At 41.3% G+C, this 19,112-nt stretch overlaps 1 protein-coding gene across 2 annotated transcripts; it reads left to right on the top strand.

Annotated features, from left to right (window-relative positions):
* The first annotated feature begins 7,180 nt into the window (after nt 1-7,180).
* LOC308309039 (ankyrin repeat and SOCS box protein 13-like) lies at nt 7,181-18,647 on the top strand. Of its 2 annotated transcripts, XM_080754497.1 has the most exons (6): nt 7,181-7,294; nt 10,889-11,076; nt 12,131-12,287; nt 12,919-13,053; nt 13,999-14,190; nt 14,811-18,647. In XM_080754497.1, exons 1-6 carry the CDS (start codon nt 7,261-7,263, stop codon nt 14,963-14,965), a joined length of 861 nt encoding a protein of 286 aa, XP_080610623.1. In that variant the 5' UTR covers nt 7,181-7,260; the 3' UTR covers nt 14,966-18,647. The 2 variants fall into 2 exon arrangements, with proteins under 2 accessions (XP_080610623.1, XP_080610622.1); XM_080754496.1 differs by lacking the exon at nt 7,181-7,294 and having other exon boundaries at nt 10,794-11,076.
* Nucleotides 18,648-19,112: the final 465 nt, after the last annotated feature.

The raw sequence follows: 19,112 nt of genomic DNA, 5'->3' as shown, positions 1-19,112 counted from the left end.
GGACCTTTTGACCGAAAACGGCGGTTTCGGTCGAAGTATGGAACGGCCTTAAGGTGAGACATGACCTTTGACATGATCTAAATGTCTCAATTGAAGAGCATGGAGAAATACAACCACCCCAAGTTATATTGTATTAAAGGACCACTTTACCTCTGGGACAACCAGATCTTATTTTATTGTTGTTTGGGACACGATCAACAGAGTTATTTTTTGTGTTCAATCTGTATTTTTAGATATTTTAGTATTTCAGCATGCTACAAATGATGCATTTTGCATCAGATGATGCAATATCATGCTACAAAGCATCATATGATGCTTTGTAGCATGCTGAAATACTATAATATCTAAAAATACAGATTGAACACAAAAAAATAAGGATTGTGTTGATCGTGTCCCAAACAACAACAATACAATAAGATCTGGTTGTCCCAGAGGTGAAGTGGTCCTTTAACATATACTCTACCATACAGATTGTTTTTGTCTTAGTTATTTTCTTCTTTTTCGAATAGTTTCTAGTCTTAGTTATTTTCTTAGTTTAACAACACCTGCTCTGTCTCTGTTGTGGACAGTGTGGTGACCGTGGATCCAGCCAGCAGCCGTGTAGCCTGGGAACCAGACACATCTGCTAGGCCAAAGAACACTCACCCTCGGCATCATCCACGCCATGTAGCCTGGGAACCAGACACATCTGCCAGGCCAAAGAACACTCACCCTCGGCATCATCCACGCCATGTAGCCCAGGAACCAGACACATCTGTCAGGCCAAAGAACACTCACCCTCTGCATTATCCACGCAGTGATATCATCTGGCCACGCGAGGCTAGCAGCCTAGCGGACATCACGGTTGGCGCCAGTGGCTGTCAATCTTGTTCTTTAACGCTTTACTGCCGTTTTTGTAGGAGGAACGGAGAGACGAGCGAGATCTACAGGTCACACTTCCTGAAGACAGGGGACGGGAGAGTGACCTGTCCATATCTGCGCTTGTATGTGTGTCCGATATGCCAGGCCACCGGGGATAGCGCCCACACTGTCAGCCACTGCCCTAAACGACGGCCATTTTAGATCGGCTATTTTCGGTCATTCGTTATTTTGAGATCAAACTGTATTTGTCATGAATGGTCTCGGATATTTCATAAAAAGCCTCAATGTGATTGTTTCTCAAGTGGTTGGCTGTATGTAAAACAGCAGCAACATTGTATATAGAATGATAATAACCTTTTCATTTTACATGTTGTGTTAATTGTTTAGGAAACCGGGCACTAGTGTCAGTGTGTGTACTTTTATGTTTCTCTTTTCATGCTGTTTCACACTGCCTGACAAAATGTTTCAAATTATTTTATTTTGCTTTATTCCATGGGCCTAAAAAACAAACAAACAAACACAAAACACAAAGAAATGGTACTTTTACTTTATTTCAGGTATTTTCAATTTTTCAGTACTCCTACTCCATATCAGAGGCAAATATTGTACTTTAACTGTAACTATTGTACAAAACAGCTGATCTACAAGATCAGTTACTTTTTGAAAGAAACATTTAATGGGTCCTTTTACATTTTGTTATTTTTGTATTGTTTTGATGCCAATACTTTTGTACTTTTATGTTTCAAAAGTCTCAAGTAAAATTTTGAATACAGGACCTTTGTGGTTATATGTATTATTATTAAAGTATTCTCCAGTCATTTTGGGGATAAACAAGAAATTGAAGGGTAAATTATGGATCTGATAAGCTATATGATTTTAACATGCACGTTGCCATCGTTATCAGTGTTAAGGCCCATTCCCACTGGGCCAGATAATACCTTTATTTCAGGTATTTTCAATTTTTCAGTACTCCTACTCCATATCAGAGGCAAATATTGTACTTTAACTGTAACTATTGTACAAAACAGCTGATCTACAAGATCAGTTACTTTTTGAAAGAAAAATTTAATGGGTCCTTTTACATTTTGTTATTTTTGTATTGTTTTGATGCCAATACTTTTGTACTTTTATGTTTCAAAAGTCTCAAGTAAAATTTTGAATACAGGACCTTTGTGGTTATATTTATTATTATTAAAGTATTCTCCAGTCATTTTGGGGATAAACAAGAAATTGAAGGGTAAATTATGGATCTGATAAGCTATATGATTTTAACATGCACGTTGCCATCGTTATCAGTGTTAAGGCCCATTCCCACTGGGCCAGATAAACAGATAAAAAAATGTCTTTCTCCGTTCAAGTGGATGGTAAGATACTGATAAAAAAATGTCGGTCACAGATATCTTTTTTTATCAGTATCTTGCCATCCACTTGAATGGAAAAATATCTGTCACAGATATATTTTTTATCAGTATTCAGGGGTCATTTGGGGTTCATCTGCTTGACCTGATTGTGGGACTGGGACATGATGGAAATGCTACAAAAAAAAGATACATTTGATGGATTCCTGACCAGGTGCAGCAATCAGAGTGCCTTTTAAAGTAACCCTGGGAACCCGGGGGCGAGTTTAGAAACTCTAGGCTTGCTAAGGGAAGGAGCGCTCGTTTTCAGTTATTGTCCACGACATTGCAAGCGGCGCGAAGGCCAGCGTGCCCGCGAAGAGCGGGCCAGGGCCGGCCGCGCGAGTTACGAAGCCGTGGTGAATGCAATCGTTCTATTTAAGCGCACGATAAACGCAATGATAATTGGGTTTTGGTGCACCTCGCACGGTCCAAGTTACTACAACGGAGCGCTCCCAACCTCCGGTTCAGCCAATCACAAGCTTCAAAAATGAGTGCGGGGCGTGGTTTCCCTTAGCAAGCCTAGAGTTTCTAAACTCGCAACCCGGGGGTTCCCACTTCCCAGACAAAGTTTGCAACATTGTATCATTTTGGAGCACATCTATCACTGCAGGGTGCACGGCTGCTGCCTCTATAAAGACCCGTAGCTCCAACATGCTCGCATTTCTGCATTCTCTGACAAAGATGACCTCCAGCATCAAAACCTTCAACATGTGGGAGGACCACCTGCACCTAGGCGCCACCATGGAGGCCCTCCTTGGTCACCACCAGACGTTCTGGACAGTAAGTATAGGCCTACCACATGTAAGAACTATTTTGTTATTGTTATTTCAATGAGAGTGGGGCGGTTTAGCAGAAATCATCTACTGCAGGAAACCGCTCCATTCCCATTGAAATACATTGGCGGAATGGGGGAAACCAGAATTTCCCTGGACTCTGTGGGTTCCTTTATGGTGGTCTAACTGACTCTAAATTGACCACTACAAGTCTGTAAATCTTAACAGCATACAAATGGAACCCTAACGGGTTCATTTGGTTCCATTTGTATACTGTCAGAGTTAAAGGGAGACCTTGAAATGTAAAAGTTTGAGAAACACTGGAATAAATAGCCTAAAAAATACTTCCTTTCTTTGTTAACCACTACAGGACGAGATGAACAACAGCAGCTCCTCCGGCTCCGTGGACAACACACCCTGCAATAGAGGAAATAGACTACAAAACCATTGTGGGCATAGTGAGGGCCTAGTTAGGGCAGTAAATAGGGCTTCCTGAGGGCCAAGTGAGGGCTGCCTATTCAGGGCCCCAAGTGGGCCTATGCCGGCCCAGTGTAGGCTTGTGAGGGCAGCCCTTACTTAGCCCTCACAATGTGAGGGCTAAGTAAGGGCTGCCCACGCAGGCCCAGCACTTTGGGGGCAACACTTTGCCGATGTTCAAACCCTCTGGGGCCCAGTGTGGGCCGCCTACATGGGGCCCTTTGTCCAGCGACTCCAGCCCTAAGTGGGCCTGGACAGGGCCAGTGCAGGCTTGCTTGCGGCCCTCAGCCCGGGCGGCAGCAGCTCTTTTTCGGATGCGACAGGCCGGGGCGGACCCTGGTCCTCTACCGTATCTGAGGATGTGGACAGTTCCGTATATTCGGACACGGCTTTCGGAGGCGTTGGACGCCGTCAACGCCGCCCTGCTGCTGCTACCGCCTACGGCTGCCGCTTCTGCAGGCGTAACGGAGAGACGGCGGAGGTGTACCGCTCCCACACCCTGAAGTCCGAGGACGGGATGAGGGTGACCTGCCCCGTCCTCATGGAATACACCTGTCCCACCTGCCAGCCGCCAGGCCACCGGGGACCGGGCCCACACCCGCAACTATTGCCCGCGGGCGCGTCGTCGTCAGCAGCAGGAGGAGCAGCAATAGGTCTACCAGGTCGGCGACGCCCATCACAGCGGAGGACAGATGTTGCTGCTTGGGAGGTCCTACCTCTGCGTGAGGACTGAGGAGTGAGTGAGTCGAGGAGGGACAACGGAGCTGAGAGACTGTACATAGTTTTTTTGTTTTTATTTTGCCTATTAGACCTACGTTCTCAGGAAAAGGGCGGGGGAAAAAACCCGACCTGTGTTCTTATTGTTTATTAGTCCTGTGGGTTTTTTCTTTTTTTTAAAACTGGGGACCCCTCATCCTGACGGTTCTGTTGTTAAAATAGCATAGCAGATCTACATGCTCACAAGGCCTAGCAACGCGAACATGTAGCAATAATATTTCGGCTTCTAATATTTGACAATTTGGCCAATGTTCAATTTTAAGAGGTATTAAAAAGTTCTTAAATTGTCACTTTAGACATGTGCAGATACCATCTATACACTTAAATGTTATGTTGCTTTGTTTACTGTTGAATGGGAGAACAATGTTGCACGTTAAGTTAATCATCAACCCAATTTTCATTTTTTCTGTTTCTATGTTCAAAGTATTTTTTATTTTTTTTTATACAGGCCTATATATTTTTGTTGTTTGTATATTTGCAATAAAGGCATAGCAATAAATGTTACTGTGTGTATGTCATAATTTTGGTAGGTTTCACGCCTTTACATTTATCTGGGATCATCTGGGATTGATCCGAACCCAAAGGGTTATTATGTGCATGCATGCTTTAACAGTTAATTTTAGTGCCAATTTATAACCCATTTTATTTGTCTTATTTGTGAAAATTCGCTTGTGCATAAAATAGGATGCAATTCAAAGAATGATAAAAGACATTAACGCATCATAACATTTGGTTAAAGACAGTTATTCATCATTGAACGAAACCTAAAGTAGGCTATTTCTCTTTGAAAGCATGTTAAGGTTGCCGCCTCTAGGTGGCAGTGTTAGACCGCATCAATAATAGTACAAAAACAGAAAGGAAATGTCGCCTTTCATAGCACTGGAATATTATGATAATAATAATGCGAGTGCGACAGACATGGTCTAATCCTAATCCATACAGTTTTATAATGTGGTCTAATCTAATCTGTATGACTCAGACAGATACTGGTAGGATCTGCGGTGCTAAACCCCCAGTTACACTACAACTCCCATCATTCAAGTCGTTCTTCAGTGATTACGTGAACCAGTGTTGCCATGCCCGCGTATTATAAGCGACTTTTGGGCTTGATTTTCCTGTCCATAGAGTATAAGTCCCTTTAAATATTGATAGTTTTTGGGGGGGGGCTTGTTTTTAAAGTGTATTTGCTTGTTTTTGGGCTTGCTAAACAAATGTTGAATTATTTTAACCTCTTAACAGGCCTGGGCCCGCCGGCGGGCCCGCCGGCCGTATTTTGACAAACAATCACGTTTAGACAAGCCTCTGTTTCACTTGCATTGCCAAGCTGTATACCATTTTAAAGCTAAGATTCTTGTGATTCCGAATCTGCAAACCATTTGATTTTAGCCCCGAAACTCATGCCGCAAACAACGCAGAAGTCCGACATAAACAAACAAACAAATATTCATAAATCTGCCGTATGTTGACAAACAATCACGTTTAGACAAGCCTCCGTTTCACTTGCATAGCCAAGCTGTATACCATTTTAAAGCTAAGATTCTTGTGGTTCCGAATCTGCAAACCATTTGATTATAGCCTCGAAACTCACGCCGCAAACAACGCAGAAGTCCGACAAAACAAACAAACAAATATTCATAAATCTGCCGTATTTTGACAAACAATCACGTTTAGACAAGCCTCTGTTTTACTTGCATTGCCAAGCTGTATACCATTTTAAAGCTAAGATTCTTGTGATTCAGAATCTGCAAACCATTTGATTATAGCCCCGAAACTCACGCCGCAAACAACGCAGAAGTCCGACATAAACAAACAAACAAATATTCATAAATCTGCTGCTACTCACGTTTAGAGTTGGATTGTACTCCAACAACATCATATATTTCCACAACAATGATGTTCTTGTGTAGAGGAAGGGTAAACATGATAAAATCCATGGCTGAAGTGAACTACAATATCCAAAAACCCCTGCGTAACAGCTCTACTGGATGTGCGTAAATGCGCAGTAGCGCGCCCGAACGTCAGACCAAGAGTGTTAGGGCTGTCATTAAAATAAATAAATTAAATAATAATAATAATAAATATATCAAAATAATAAAACATTAAAATAAAAAAAATCCAGTCTATTAGCCCTTTTTTTACCTTTTTATATGATATATGCAAATGTCTCCAAATGAAAACGCATAAACATACACTTAGTAAAACATGTGTAAAATATTCATATTTTGTAGTTTTATCATGTCCTTTGAAATTGGGCTAGGTAAGGCTTCAAAATGTGTCCACATTGTGTTTTTCAGCTCCTATATGATAATAACAGTGTTATGCAGGCATCTATTTACTAAAAATATTTAGGCGAGGATTAAAAACCTGCTATTCCAGTAACTTAAAACTTGCACTACTCAATGTCAGTTGCACACAGAGTGATTATTTATTTCTGGGTAAAACTTCAAAATGTTTTCTTCAAAATGAGACCATGCCCAATGCATTACTCCAAATGGTTTAAAAACAACAATCAATTTACTTTGGGTACACTGTGTATAGGCGTTTTTTGCAAATTATACAGGATTGTTAACAGGTTAACCAGTGGTTCTAAAATAGTTTCATCACTTTCATGTCATGTCATAGTGGCTCAGTCATGGAGCCCCCTTAATTAATGTATTTGTTGTCCCTATATAACCCATCTGAAAAATGTTTTGTGCCAGGGAGCCCTGTACCAGATTTGTGTTTTTAGAATGTTTTAATCTCCCAAATAGTTCACATTTTATTTCAATATTCTTTGAAATTAGCAGATCTACAAGCTTCTTTTGGGCTTGTTTTTCTTAGGCCTGATTTCTCTCACAGAATCTGGCAACAAAAAAAATCTGGTAACCCACGTGATTCTTGCCGCATGTAAACATTATGGTTTGTTTACAAAGCTATTCGTCTACTGCACGCTTGGTCCTTGGATCTGTCGGTGTAGGAAAACATTAACAAATATGGATCTTGAAACGTACACATTTGGGGATATCGGTAAGTAAGGAGGCATACCTGCTAGACTTTTATTCTATGTATTTTCAAAGCGGCTTGTCAGCATTTGGGTGAAAGTTATCTTGCAGTGCTCTCCCCATGCCATCATGACACTGCTGCCTGTGACTGTCTCACCCATACCCCGTTATGGGTCCACCCTATGTTACCCAGGTTCTATGTTCCCCACAGGTTAATATGCATTCACCAGCGTTAGTTTTACTGAGGTTAGGTTTAGGGTTAGCCCTGAATACATGACTCTCATATACATGAGAGTCATGCTCGAACTTTAACATGAGGACCAGTGGGTAATCGAGCCCTCAACGGTTTGCGCTAGGAACATCAGATTTCAAAAATAAAGTGCTTACCCAAGCCAACTCTGCTAACGATTTGACGCCGCACAACGTTCATTACACGCCGCTCCCCGGTTGTTAAGTAAAAAGCATTTTTGTCCGAAATTATTTTGTTTTCCATTGGTTTTCCATTGGACATCCGGGTCATTTCCTCGCTAGCCCTGATTCAGGGCTAGCGAGGAAATGACCCGGATGTCCAATGGAAAACAAAATAATTTCGGACAAAAATGCTTTTTACTTAACAACCGGGGAGCGGCGTGTAATGAACGTTGTGCGGCGTCAAATCGTTAGCAGAGTTGGCTTGGGTAAGCACTTTATTTTTGAAATCTGATGTTCCTAGCGCAAACCATTGAGGGCTCGATTACCCACTGGTCCTCATGTTAAAGTTCGAGCATGACTCTCATGTATATGAGAGTCATGTATTCAGGGCTAGGTTTAGGGTTAAGGTTAGGTTCTCCTGCTATAAGGTAAGGTTAGGTTCTCCTGCTATACCATCAACATGTGGAACGCCCTTCCACAAGCCCTAAAGGAGAGCAAATCCCTAGCCTCCTTCAAAATTGGTATGAAAAGTCACCTCCAGACAGCAGCTACCCGTGACTTGTAAATAGACTAAGCCCCCATGCTCCCCCCCCCCTTTTTCTTTGTATTCTGCCTTTTGTATTTGATGTTATGCTTTTGAAACTGATATTATCCTAGATAAAGTACTATGTTCTATCCGTCTGTCTTTCAATGTTATATGAGATACTTAAAGTGTGGTTCCTGTGGAAATAAGCCTCGGCTTTCTAGGATCTCCTTTTAGTTGACCTTGTACCAGTGATTTGTACCGTCATGAAACTGTACTTTTTTCTATTGCAAACTTCTAATAAATTCTTCAATCAATCAATCAATAGGTGGTAATTGGGGAACATAGAACCTGGGGAACATATAGGTCCCTACATTTGTTACAAAATTATTTCTTTACCAATGTGTTCGTAAAGGTGTCTCATAAACCTATCTAACAAAGTTTGAAATTCAAAATTCCTAGGAGAATCTTTGACAGCTAGGGTAATTCTGGGTCTCATTCACTTACTATACTATAATCGCCTACTATACACTATACTATAAGGGGAAAATTTACTCCCAAAAAATATGCTTTGAGTAGCATTTGAGTCATCACTTTTCACAGTTTATGGGGTGGTCCATTTGTAGCTCAAGGAATGTTTTTCGTGCAAAACAAATAGCCTACAATGGATTCGGAATAATTAAAAACAATGTATTCCCAGTTTTGACAGGTATTCTGATAATATTCACTTGGTATCCATATCCTATGAGTTTCAGTGTTCAGATTATTATTTATGATTGTATATTATTGTTTAGACTGATGCTGATGTTTCTTGGTTTACCTGTGATCCTAAGGCACTACTGTCTTTGTTTTTTTGGCATGCTGTACAGTATTTGCACTGTGTGTGCAGTGGTGGAAAGAACTAAGTAGGCCCTACATGTAGGCTACTCAAGTATTGTAGGCTACTTAAGTACACATTTGAGGTATCTTTACTTTACTGGAGTTTCAATACTTTCACTTCTACTCCACTACATCTCAGAGGCAAATATTGTACTTTTTTTACTCCATTACAATTATTTGAAAACTCAAGTTACTAGTTACTTTGTAGATTTCTATTACTTTTAGAACACATGCATAAACCAGTTCAGCCCTATGTACACTTTAGTACATAAATAGCAGATCTACAAGCTCACAATGTGTTGAGATGTGACACGTTTTGATACTTTTACTTAAGTAAAAAAAAAAAAAAAAAAAACTTCTTCCACCACTGTGTTGATTACAAAAATGACTAAAATTATTTAAATATAGTCATTGTCACTGAGGCCTGTCACAATGATTACATAATCGCCTAATCACAATAATTTTAGATTATTGCATGATTTTATTTCTTGCATGATTGTCATAATCATTTTCATCATCAACCCATCAAAAATAGATCTACAAGCTCAAAACGTGATGCGTTTGAGCTTGTAGATCGGCTATTTCCACTATTCATGTTACTGTTTTTCATTTGTCATATCCGCCCTGTGCAACTTTTTGTGTAGGAAGCCTATAAGCCAAACAGAAATGCTACCGTATTTATATTCATAATGTTCCAGTGTTCCAAGACAAAAACACAATTAAAAGGCCCTCAGGTGGCGCAGTGGTAAAGTCCCTGCCCACCACCACGGAGGTTGTGGGTTTGAATCCACAGTGGTGCATCCAGCTTTGTCCAGCGTCTCCTACACGAACACAATCTGCTCGGGTGAGGGTGATATATTGGTCATTGCTTGTACTCCTTCTGGCTGGGGTGGCACCTGATAGCGGGGAGTGTTGGACGAAGGCTCTACGTCCTCCCGGTGGGGGCTCCTCACTGGTATGTGAGTCAGTAGGATACAACAGTAGTGACAACACAGAAAATGTGTGTGGGGAGATTGGCATAACTACTAAATTAGGGAGAAAAAGGGGGTAAAAAAAAAGGCAAATTCAATTGTTAACTACAATTCATTTGTGTGACAATCAATCGTCATGTTAAAATGTCATAATTGTGGCCCAGATGGCTAGCTCAGCTGTCTGGGCAGTGGGCACCTAGGCTGACAGTGTGCCGTGGGTTTGATACCGATGAACTTTGATGCCTGTCAACCCATCTCCCCATTTCCCATCAGAATAGACCATATTCACAGTTCACACGGTGGCCATCTTGCCGTTAAGTTAATGAAATACCACCCCATTGCCGCTCTGGCTTTTCAGTGCAAAATGCAAACATGGCCGCCCGGTGAATATGGTCTGGTTTATACTGTTCATCTGTCAATAAAGGGAGAAAAAGACCAAAGATTAACGTAAAAAACACTCACGATAATCGTATTGTGGAGATTTAATTTATCATGATATCGTCCTCCATCATGCACTGGGATCAATTCACCTTTTTATTTGCTGAGCTGCATATTCCAGTACCATTTAAACCCTCTATGGGTAAAAGGTACTTATAATACATACTTCGCCACAAAATAGCCGATCTACAAGCTCACAATGCGTCGCCAAGCGACGCATTGTGAGCTTGTAGATCGGCTATTTTTTGGCAAATGTTCCGCCCCAGGATAATGGATTTTGATTATCGCGATAATATCGTAAATCGCGATTTCTTTGGTCACAATAATCGTGATATGACATTTTCATATCGTCCCATCCCTGCCCTGTTGTCACACAGCCTGTGTGTCCTCCTTCCAGGCAGCTGGTCGGAGAGGACGGAGGTGCACAAGGCTGCCTCCCAGGGAGAGGTGTCTCAGCTGGAGCAGCTGATCCAGAGCGGAGCCTCGGTCAACATCGTGGCCGTGGACTCCATCACCCCCCTGCACGAGGCCTGCATCCGCGGGCAGGCCCAGTGCGTCAGACTGCTGCTGGCCGCGGGGGCACAGGTGAGCCGTACGTAGGAAATATGAATAGAAGCTTCTATTTGTACAGCGCTGGAAAGTAAACCAAGTACATTTACTCAAGTACTGTATTGTACTGTATTATTTACTTTGCCTGGAACATTTCCAATTTTTGATACTTGTACTTTTAAGGCAAATATTGTACTTTTACTCCATTGCAATTATTTCAAAACTTTAGTTACTACCATAGTTACTCTGTAGATTTTGATTATTACAAAAATACAAAACATACACCAGTAAGACTCCCTAATCGCGAGATAAGTGACTGTCAGGTCGCATACACAAACTTTAGAAGGCAATCATAGACAATCCGGAGGGAATATAGGAAATGGGACAGATCCATGTTGATGACATGACTTTAGAGATACTGTGTACCGCTTTGTGTGATTTTTAGGCCAAAGTCTGTTGGAGCAGTGTCCAAAAATGTGTTTTGCAAAAATCAGCCTGATGGTGGTGCTAGAAGAGGGCCATGAGAGAAATGAGGGGTTTAGGTTGTGATTTGCCATCCAAGGAGTGTGTGTGCAAAGTTTGGCATTAATAGGGCCAACGGTGGCAGAGATAAGAGTAGGGGCAAAAGTGTGACGTGACAGACTGACAGCCGGTGGAACTTTTCATAGTAACCTGCGACCTCACGGTTGCAACTAACCACTTCAGCCCTGTGTGTGTGTGTGTGTGTGTGTGTGTGTGTGTGTGTGTGTGTGTGTGTGTGTGTGTGTGTGTGTGTGTGTGTGTGTGTGTGTGTGTGTGTGTGTGTGTGTGTGTGTGTGTGTGTGTGTGTGTGTGTGTGTAAATTACTTTGGCTATTTGAAAAGTGACGATCTACAAGCTCAATGCTTCGCGAGTATTCTTTATGCATTTTGTACATTTGAAAAACGTGTGGTATTGGTATTACTCAAGTAAAACATACTAGCACTTCCTCCACCACTGACTAAATAATAACTCCATCCACTGGATCGATTGGAACACACAGGTTATTTTTCCCTTTTCCGGTTTTGGTTTCAACTCGACAGCAACAATAAGTATTATGTCTGCGTTTCAGGTGGACGCTAGGAACGTGGACGGGAGCACGCCGCTGTGTGATGCCTGTTCAGCGGGGAGCGCCGAATGTGTGCGGTTGCTGCTGGAGAACGGAGCCCAGATCAATCCTGCCCTCACCTCCCGCACAGCCTCACCTCTCCACGAAGCCTGTATGGGAGGTAGGGCATTCACGAATAGTGATTTTTAGTATTCGAATTATTCGACCTCAAAGTATTCGAATAGTCGAATATTCGACAGGACTGGCCAAACTGTGAAATATTAAGTAAGCAAGATTCGAACATTGTGAAAATAGCCGATCTACATGCTCACAACGCCTTGCGTTAGCGAGGCGTTGTGAGCATGAAGATCTGCTATTTTCACAATATTTATCTGCGGAAACGAGTCACATTAAATGTAATACCTACAATTCCAAGTGCTTGTCAGGGTGGGGGTCCTCAGTTAAAATATGTTTATTCTGGGGGTCACGGCCTAAAAAGGTTTGAGAACCCCTGGTATAGAGCATTAACAAATTCATCCATTAGGGGGCATTGACAACTCATTCTTATGACTTCCTATCTAGCCAAGCTTTATAAACTATATATTTTTTAAAGAGAAAACAAAAAAAGAAAAATAAGCGAATATTCGACTTCGGTGAACAACGTCGAATAGTGACTTTGATATTCGAATATTCAAATATTTGGTGAATGCCCTAATGGGAGGTATGAATTATATCTGTGTGTCTGTCTGTGTAAAAACGTATATATTGTCTTTTACAAGTTACAGGAACCACATGCTATTGTCCTTTCTCAGGGAGTGCCGAATGTGTGAAACTACTGATTGCCATGGGCGCCAGTCTGGAGGCATATGACATGTACTATGGGACCCCGCTGCACGTGGCATGTTCCAGCGTACACGCAGACTGTGTTCAAGTGCTGCTTAATGCAGGTGAGCTTGCATGGGTGTGAAGCCGGCTTCCGTGATCGCCACCAGTCAAATGACAGTAAGGTTTGAGTGTCTATCATGTTGACTAAGGTGATCGATACGATAGCCAGCCATTCTAACCTAAAGGTTATCTACTGTACCTGATGTGTAGATTGGGTAAAAGTGGTGGGTGAATTTAGGGAGTCACTGTGGTCCTTGGTTGATGGACAATTCTTTTTAGAATTCCTATCCTGTTGTAATGTGACTGGGCTGTACGCTGAGCAACTGCTACCTCAGCCGTCCCTTTGGTATACTAGGGCATTAACGAAAAAGTCAACAACGGCTTCATTACACAAGTCGACTCCCACAAGAGAAAGTCGAAGTTGAAAAAAAAAAAATCCTTTGTATTTTTTTCTATCATTATTTTTGCTCCATGTGTGCGTCTGTACAGCATTCAAACAGTAGGATTGCTTATTGTCAAGGACGAAATAATCCAATATTACAATGCTACATTACATTTGGTATAATATGGTTCTGTTGTGAAAATAGCAGATCTACATGCTCACAACGCCTCGCGATGTGAGGCGTTGTGAGCATGTAGATCGGCTATTTTCACAATTTCTGCCTCTATGTATTTGACAATTTGGACAATGTTTAATTTGTTTAAAAAAAAGTCCTTACATTGTCACTTTAGAAATGTGTAGATACCCTCTGTACACTTAAACTTTATGTTGGTTTGTTTACTGTTGAGTAAGAAAACAATGTTGCACATTAAGTTAATCATCTGGGGACCCCCCAAATAATTGGGGGGTCGTCAAACGATAAAGTCGACTTCAACTCAACTTTTTACTGAGTCGAGTCGACTTGCAAAAATCACAAGTCGTTAATGCCCTAGTCTAGTGTATACATGTGGGCTCTCCGATTTGGACCTGCAGAATAATGTCTGCGGTTTTCTTGGGATTACTGTAGGAGCAAAGGTGAACGCTGCCAGGCTACACGAGACGCCACTGCATCATGCTGCCAAGGCCATGCGTGCCGACTTGATCGAGATGCTGGTGGAGTTCGGGGGCAACGTGTTCGCCCGAGACTACCAGGACAAGAAACCGGTTGACCACACCATACCGAGTTCTTCCTCTAGAGCCTGCCTGCAGTTTTATGAGAGTGAGTACTCGCCTGTTTGTTTGTAAAATGCAGTGCAGTGTTATTTTTAGAATCACCAGCAGATGGTGCCCAAGGATAGTTTTCCAAGTCCCAAGAGCAGTTGTTCCCTGTGACATTTACTGTAAATTAGCTGTTAGTCCCATCATGGGGTGTCATATTTAGGTTAGCCGATGTGATGAATGTGAACATGAGGCGATGATTCCCATACCTAAATTCCGCTGACACTATTTGTGGAATGTGACAAGCAGAACTGCAGGGTCAAAACACACACTAAAGCTGGTTGCACACTGCTGCGTTTTTCGGGCCGAATATCGGACTGAATTTCGGAGCACGCAAATAAAAAAATCAACCTCACGTTATGTCAGTCACGTTTGCACACTGCCGCCCGTTTCGCGCACCACTCGGTCCCTTGCTCTCTCTATCTCTCTCTCTCTCCTTGCCCTGAAAAACGCATTTCGCAACGAAAAACGCAGCAGTGTGCAACCACCTTTACTATACAGGATGCTGATGCCAACAACATTCTGGTGGAAACTGGCACGAACGATGGCGTAGTGTGCTTTAGTTTAGATATAAATCTATACATTACTTTGTCCAACAAACGTTGTTTTTATGTGCTTCAGGCACCCCACTGAGTCTGCAGCAGCTAAGCAGAGTGGCTGTCAGGAGCATGCTGGGTACCAGAGCCCTGCAGGTCATAGGTCAGCTGGCCATACCAAAGCTCATCATGAACTTCCTCTGCTACCAGCGACCGCCCCCTTATCGAGGAGGGGAGTAGAAACCTATACTGTACACACCTGTCACGTAATTATCTGAAAAAACACAACACAAGCTGCCACCGCTTGAGACACGATATGCATTTAGGCCCCATTTAGACTGAAGTGAAATCCAGCCTAGATCTGATTTATTTCTCAAATACGATCTTCTGGCCCGACTGTTCACACTGCATTTGCAAGTGACCAGATGGGATCTGTGTGCTCAGAGTGATTTTAACAACGTCAACCCAAAGCCGCCCTGCGTCGAGATATCTCTCTTTATTCTTCTCTTTATATGTGTTCTTCAAATTCTTAATTTTCCTCTGACATTGCAGATAGGACCTTTTGAACCCATTTTCTGCCATGCCGTGAGATATGCCTTGATATGTTGCTTTGCTTTTTCCTGTACATTTTGCATACTGAGGCATCCACCAAAGTGCTAGGATACGTTGAATTTCTCTCTTATCTGTCCACTGTCTCGTAAATCAAAATGCAATTCTCGCGCTCTGTAATGACGTCTGTGGCACTCAGGTCGCACTACGAGTTTGGACAGCTTGGACAGTTTGATATGCGACTTGGGTGATTCGATCAGGTTACTGCGTTCAGACTGAGACATCTTTAGAAATCAGATTTGAATTAGATCTGAAACCACCTCTGAACGATGCATTGTATTTAGATTTTGATTCAGGCTAGATCTGGCTGCCAGTGTTAATGGGGCCTTAGTTTCTATGTGTCTTTCTTATGGGTTTTTAGCCATTTATGAAAAAATATTCACCCAACACACAGACAGGAGGGTGATTTAAATATTAGGTGTGTTAATTTTTTTTGCCCGCTGTGTTAATAAAAATGTTGGGAGCTGAGAGACAGTGTGCGGATTCTTCCTCCTCTTCTCCAGTCTACTTTTTGGATCCAGCACCCGTCGCAGTCACTGGGATGTGCGTGTATCTTCCGACTGCTTTAAATATTAGGGACATTTCTTGATGTATTTTAGGTACATCAGTGTCATAGAAGTAAAAGACAAGGGACTGAGCCCATGACACAGAGAGAAATACTCTTAAACCACACAGAAGTTGTATTGCCCTGAAAACATTGTACTGTACCTGTATAAACATGCTGTACTACACCCAGCAAATCCTCAGGAATACTTAGTAAGTCTGTGTTGTCATTGCTGTACTCTTGAATGGCCGTGTCCAATATTCTTCTTCTAAGCATCACCATGAAACCCAGTGCCTGTCAACGTGCTTTTTTTTTCACTGATGAAAATTAGATAAAGATTAGATAAAAACTAAGCTATGGTGACTAAAATGACTGAATATATGGACTGGAAGAGATCCAGTAGAACTAAGACAAGTCATTTTATGATTGGCTGCGCACAGGTGTTGTGCTTCCCGAAAATAGCAGATCTACAAGCTCAGAACGTGTCGCATGAGCTTGTAGATCGGCTAGTTTTAAGTATAAGTCAGATACATTTTAGGCGACTAAAATCTTAGGATATTTAGTCAATTAGACTAAAACTAAAACATTTCAAATGACTAAAATGTGACTAAAACTAAATGGAATTTTATTAAAAAAAACGTAATCAAAATTCTCTGTCAAAATCAACACTGGGTATTGGTCCACCCTGCTCGATTCCTACGGACTCTCACAGTATTGGAATTTGGCTCATATTTATAGCTTTATACCAGTCTGTGGATTATTTTATATTAAAAAAAGTGTGCAGGAAATGTTCGTGAATTACATGGGAGTTGTGCATCTATCTGCTGTATTAGGTTCTGGGTTCTGGATATTTCTGTGTGTCGTTGTCAGCTGACCCGGTAACATCTTTGCATAGGAGCAGAGGATATGGTCTGTTGTTGGATATCCCCTTTACATTCCATTTTTAAAACTGCAAATCATTATGCCAGGAAGATTATATTATTAGTAATTTGTGTCGCCTGTCCTGTGCTTAGATTACAGAGAAAGTGGCCAGCTGTTGCTCGCATTAAGGTCCACACCAGTTTGTCTACTAATTAGTTACATGTATTATTTACATGTCCATCACTTCGTCTTAACTGAATGTGCAACCGAGAGCAGTGTTTTGAGTTTTGCACTTATTAATTATGCAAATCTTGGCTTTATTTGTGGCTTCTCTTTTCTTCTGTCAACAGAGCGCCTGAATCCTGGAGCTCTCTCGCTCTGTGAAACTCTTGTAGTTACTTTAATAATAAATAATAACTATTCTGAGATAAGCAAAGAACTCCTCCCTTTGGCTGCCTATGGATAAAAGATTTCTCCTTTTTAAATCGCCTGTTAAAATAACCCGACCCTTCCGCTTCATAAAGGGGCTGCTGCCACTTTGTCCAGCTTAAAATAACCTCTGCAAAGGAGGGATGGTTTCCAAGCATTTTTAGTCAGCAGTGGAAACCAGAAATAAAGCTTTGGAGAGTAGAACAGGCATGCAGGGAATGTCTATTTATTTTTAATAAAAAAAAGGTTTCAGAATAATAACTCTGACCACCGTAGACAAAGTGATTGACTTGTTTTGAAGGTCTCTCACTCTTTGCCGTTTGTAGATAAGGCCTCACAGATATTAAGGTTATAATTTAGTACAGTATTTGGTACAGTGTGCCCAGTGGCGGACCGTAATGAAGTACGTTTACTTCAGTACTGTACATAAGTAAATCTTTTCAGTATCTATTCTTTACTTGATGATTTGTGTTTTGGGATACTTAACATGACTTTCTCTCCATGGAAAGTTTCTTCTGCAAGACAGAGCCACTTTCACTTGTAGTTGAATAATATTTGACCTTGGCAGTATCTATACTTTGACTCAAGTATTGTTCTAGGGCATTAACGACTTTTTGAAAGTCGACTCGACTCAGTAAAAGGTTGAGTTGAAGTCGACTTTATCATTTGATGACATCATCACATCACACACGACCCCCCAATTATTGAGATGATTAACTTAATGTGCAACATTGTTTTCTCACAGTAAACAAACCAACATAAAGTATATAGAGGGTATCTTCACATTTCTAAAGTGACAATTTAAGGACTTTTTAGTACCTCTAAAATGACAAATTAAACATTGTCCAAATTGTCAAATATATAGAGGAAGAAATTGTGAAAATAGCAGATCTACATGCGCCTCGCATCGTCAGGTTGGGGGTCCCCAGTTAAAATATGATTATTCTGGGGGTCGCGGCCTGAAGAGGTTGAGAACCACTGTAATATTGGATCATTCTGTCCTTGACAATAAGCAATCCATACTGTTTGAATCCTGTACAGACGCACACTAATATACACAAATAATTATAGAAAAAAATACGAAGGATGTTTTTTTCTCAACTTCGACTTTCGACTTTGTCTGGTGGAAGTCGACTTGTATCGACTGAGTCGACTTGTCGACCTTTTCGTTAATGCCCTACTTTGTTCACCACTGGTTCTAATGTTAGTGCAGTATTTGGTACGGTGTGCCAACAGTGGATCATCTACTTGTCAAACATTGTCTTATTAATGTGAGCCGATGTTGGTAGAACATACAGTACTGTGCTCAGTTACTGTACCTGTTGTTATTGAGCGCCGATGATGAATTGATCCCAACACATACAAGTGTAACAACACTGTATCCATGATTGTGAACATGTATCTTATATTAATATACTGTATATAATGCAATGCACATACAGTATCTTGTTGATTTGATTGAATAAACTGTCATTGTTGGCTTGTTGTTTGTGTCTTTTTGTTTTCACATGACAAGACGTGTCATGGATTTTATCTTTGTGAAAACAACTTCACTACGGTTTATAATTTTACACAGAAATCAAGTTTGTACGATTTCCATGAGAAACTCGCCAGGTTTATTATGACAATTGATTCCCTTGTAGTTTTTAGATTTTTATTATTATTATCTTTTTTTTTTTTACATTGGGCGTTAAAAACTAGAATTTCCATTCCAAATGGGCCAAAAATCTACTGGAGCATTTATGACACACAGCATATATTCTAAGGTCTTCAACAGGGGGTCTGGGACCCCTAGGGGGTCCTCAGAGTTACTACAGGGGGTCCTCCAAATCTTTGAGTGATATATATTTATATTCTTTTATATTAACCACTTGAACCCTAGCATCCATATTCTGAACACTTTAGCCAAAAATAGCAGATCTACAAGCTCACAACGCCTCGCGC

Source organism: Nannobrachium achirus (assembly GCF_963921795.1).
Source record: "Nannobrachium achirus genome assembly, chromosome: 23".
Taxonomy (NCBI): domain Eukaryota; kingdom Metazoa; phylum Chordata; class Actinopteri; order Myctophiformes; family Myctophidae; genus Nannobrachium; species Nannobrachium achirus.
Note: the sequence above shows the minus strand (reverse complement) of the source record. Positions and strands in the feature narration are given on the sequence as shown.

Bases quoted from the DNA above. Each gene is read 5' to 3' on its own strand.
- LOC308309039 (XM_080754496.1), top strand. From the start codon at position 10,825: ATGACATTTTCATATCGTCCCATCCCTGCCCTGTTGTCACACAGCCTG. The intron at 12,288-12,918 runs GTAGGGCATTCA...GTCCTTTCTCAG, and splicing joins CCACGAAGCCTGTATGGGAG to GGAGTGCCGAATGTGTGAAA. The intron at 13,054-13,998 runs GTGAGCTTGCAT...GGATTACTGTAG, and splicing joins TCAAGTGCTGCTTAATGCAG to GAGCAAAGGTGAACGCTGCC.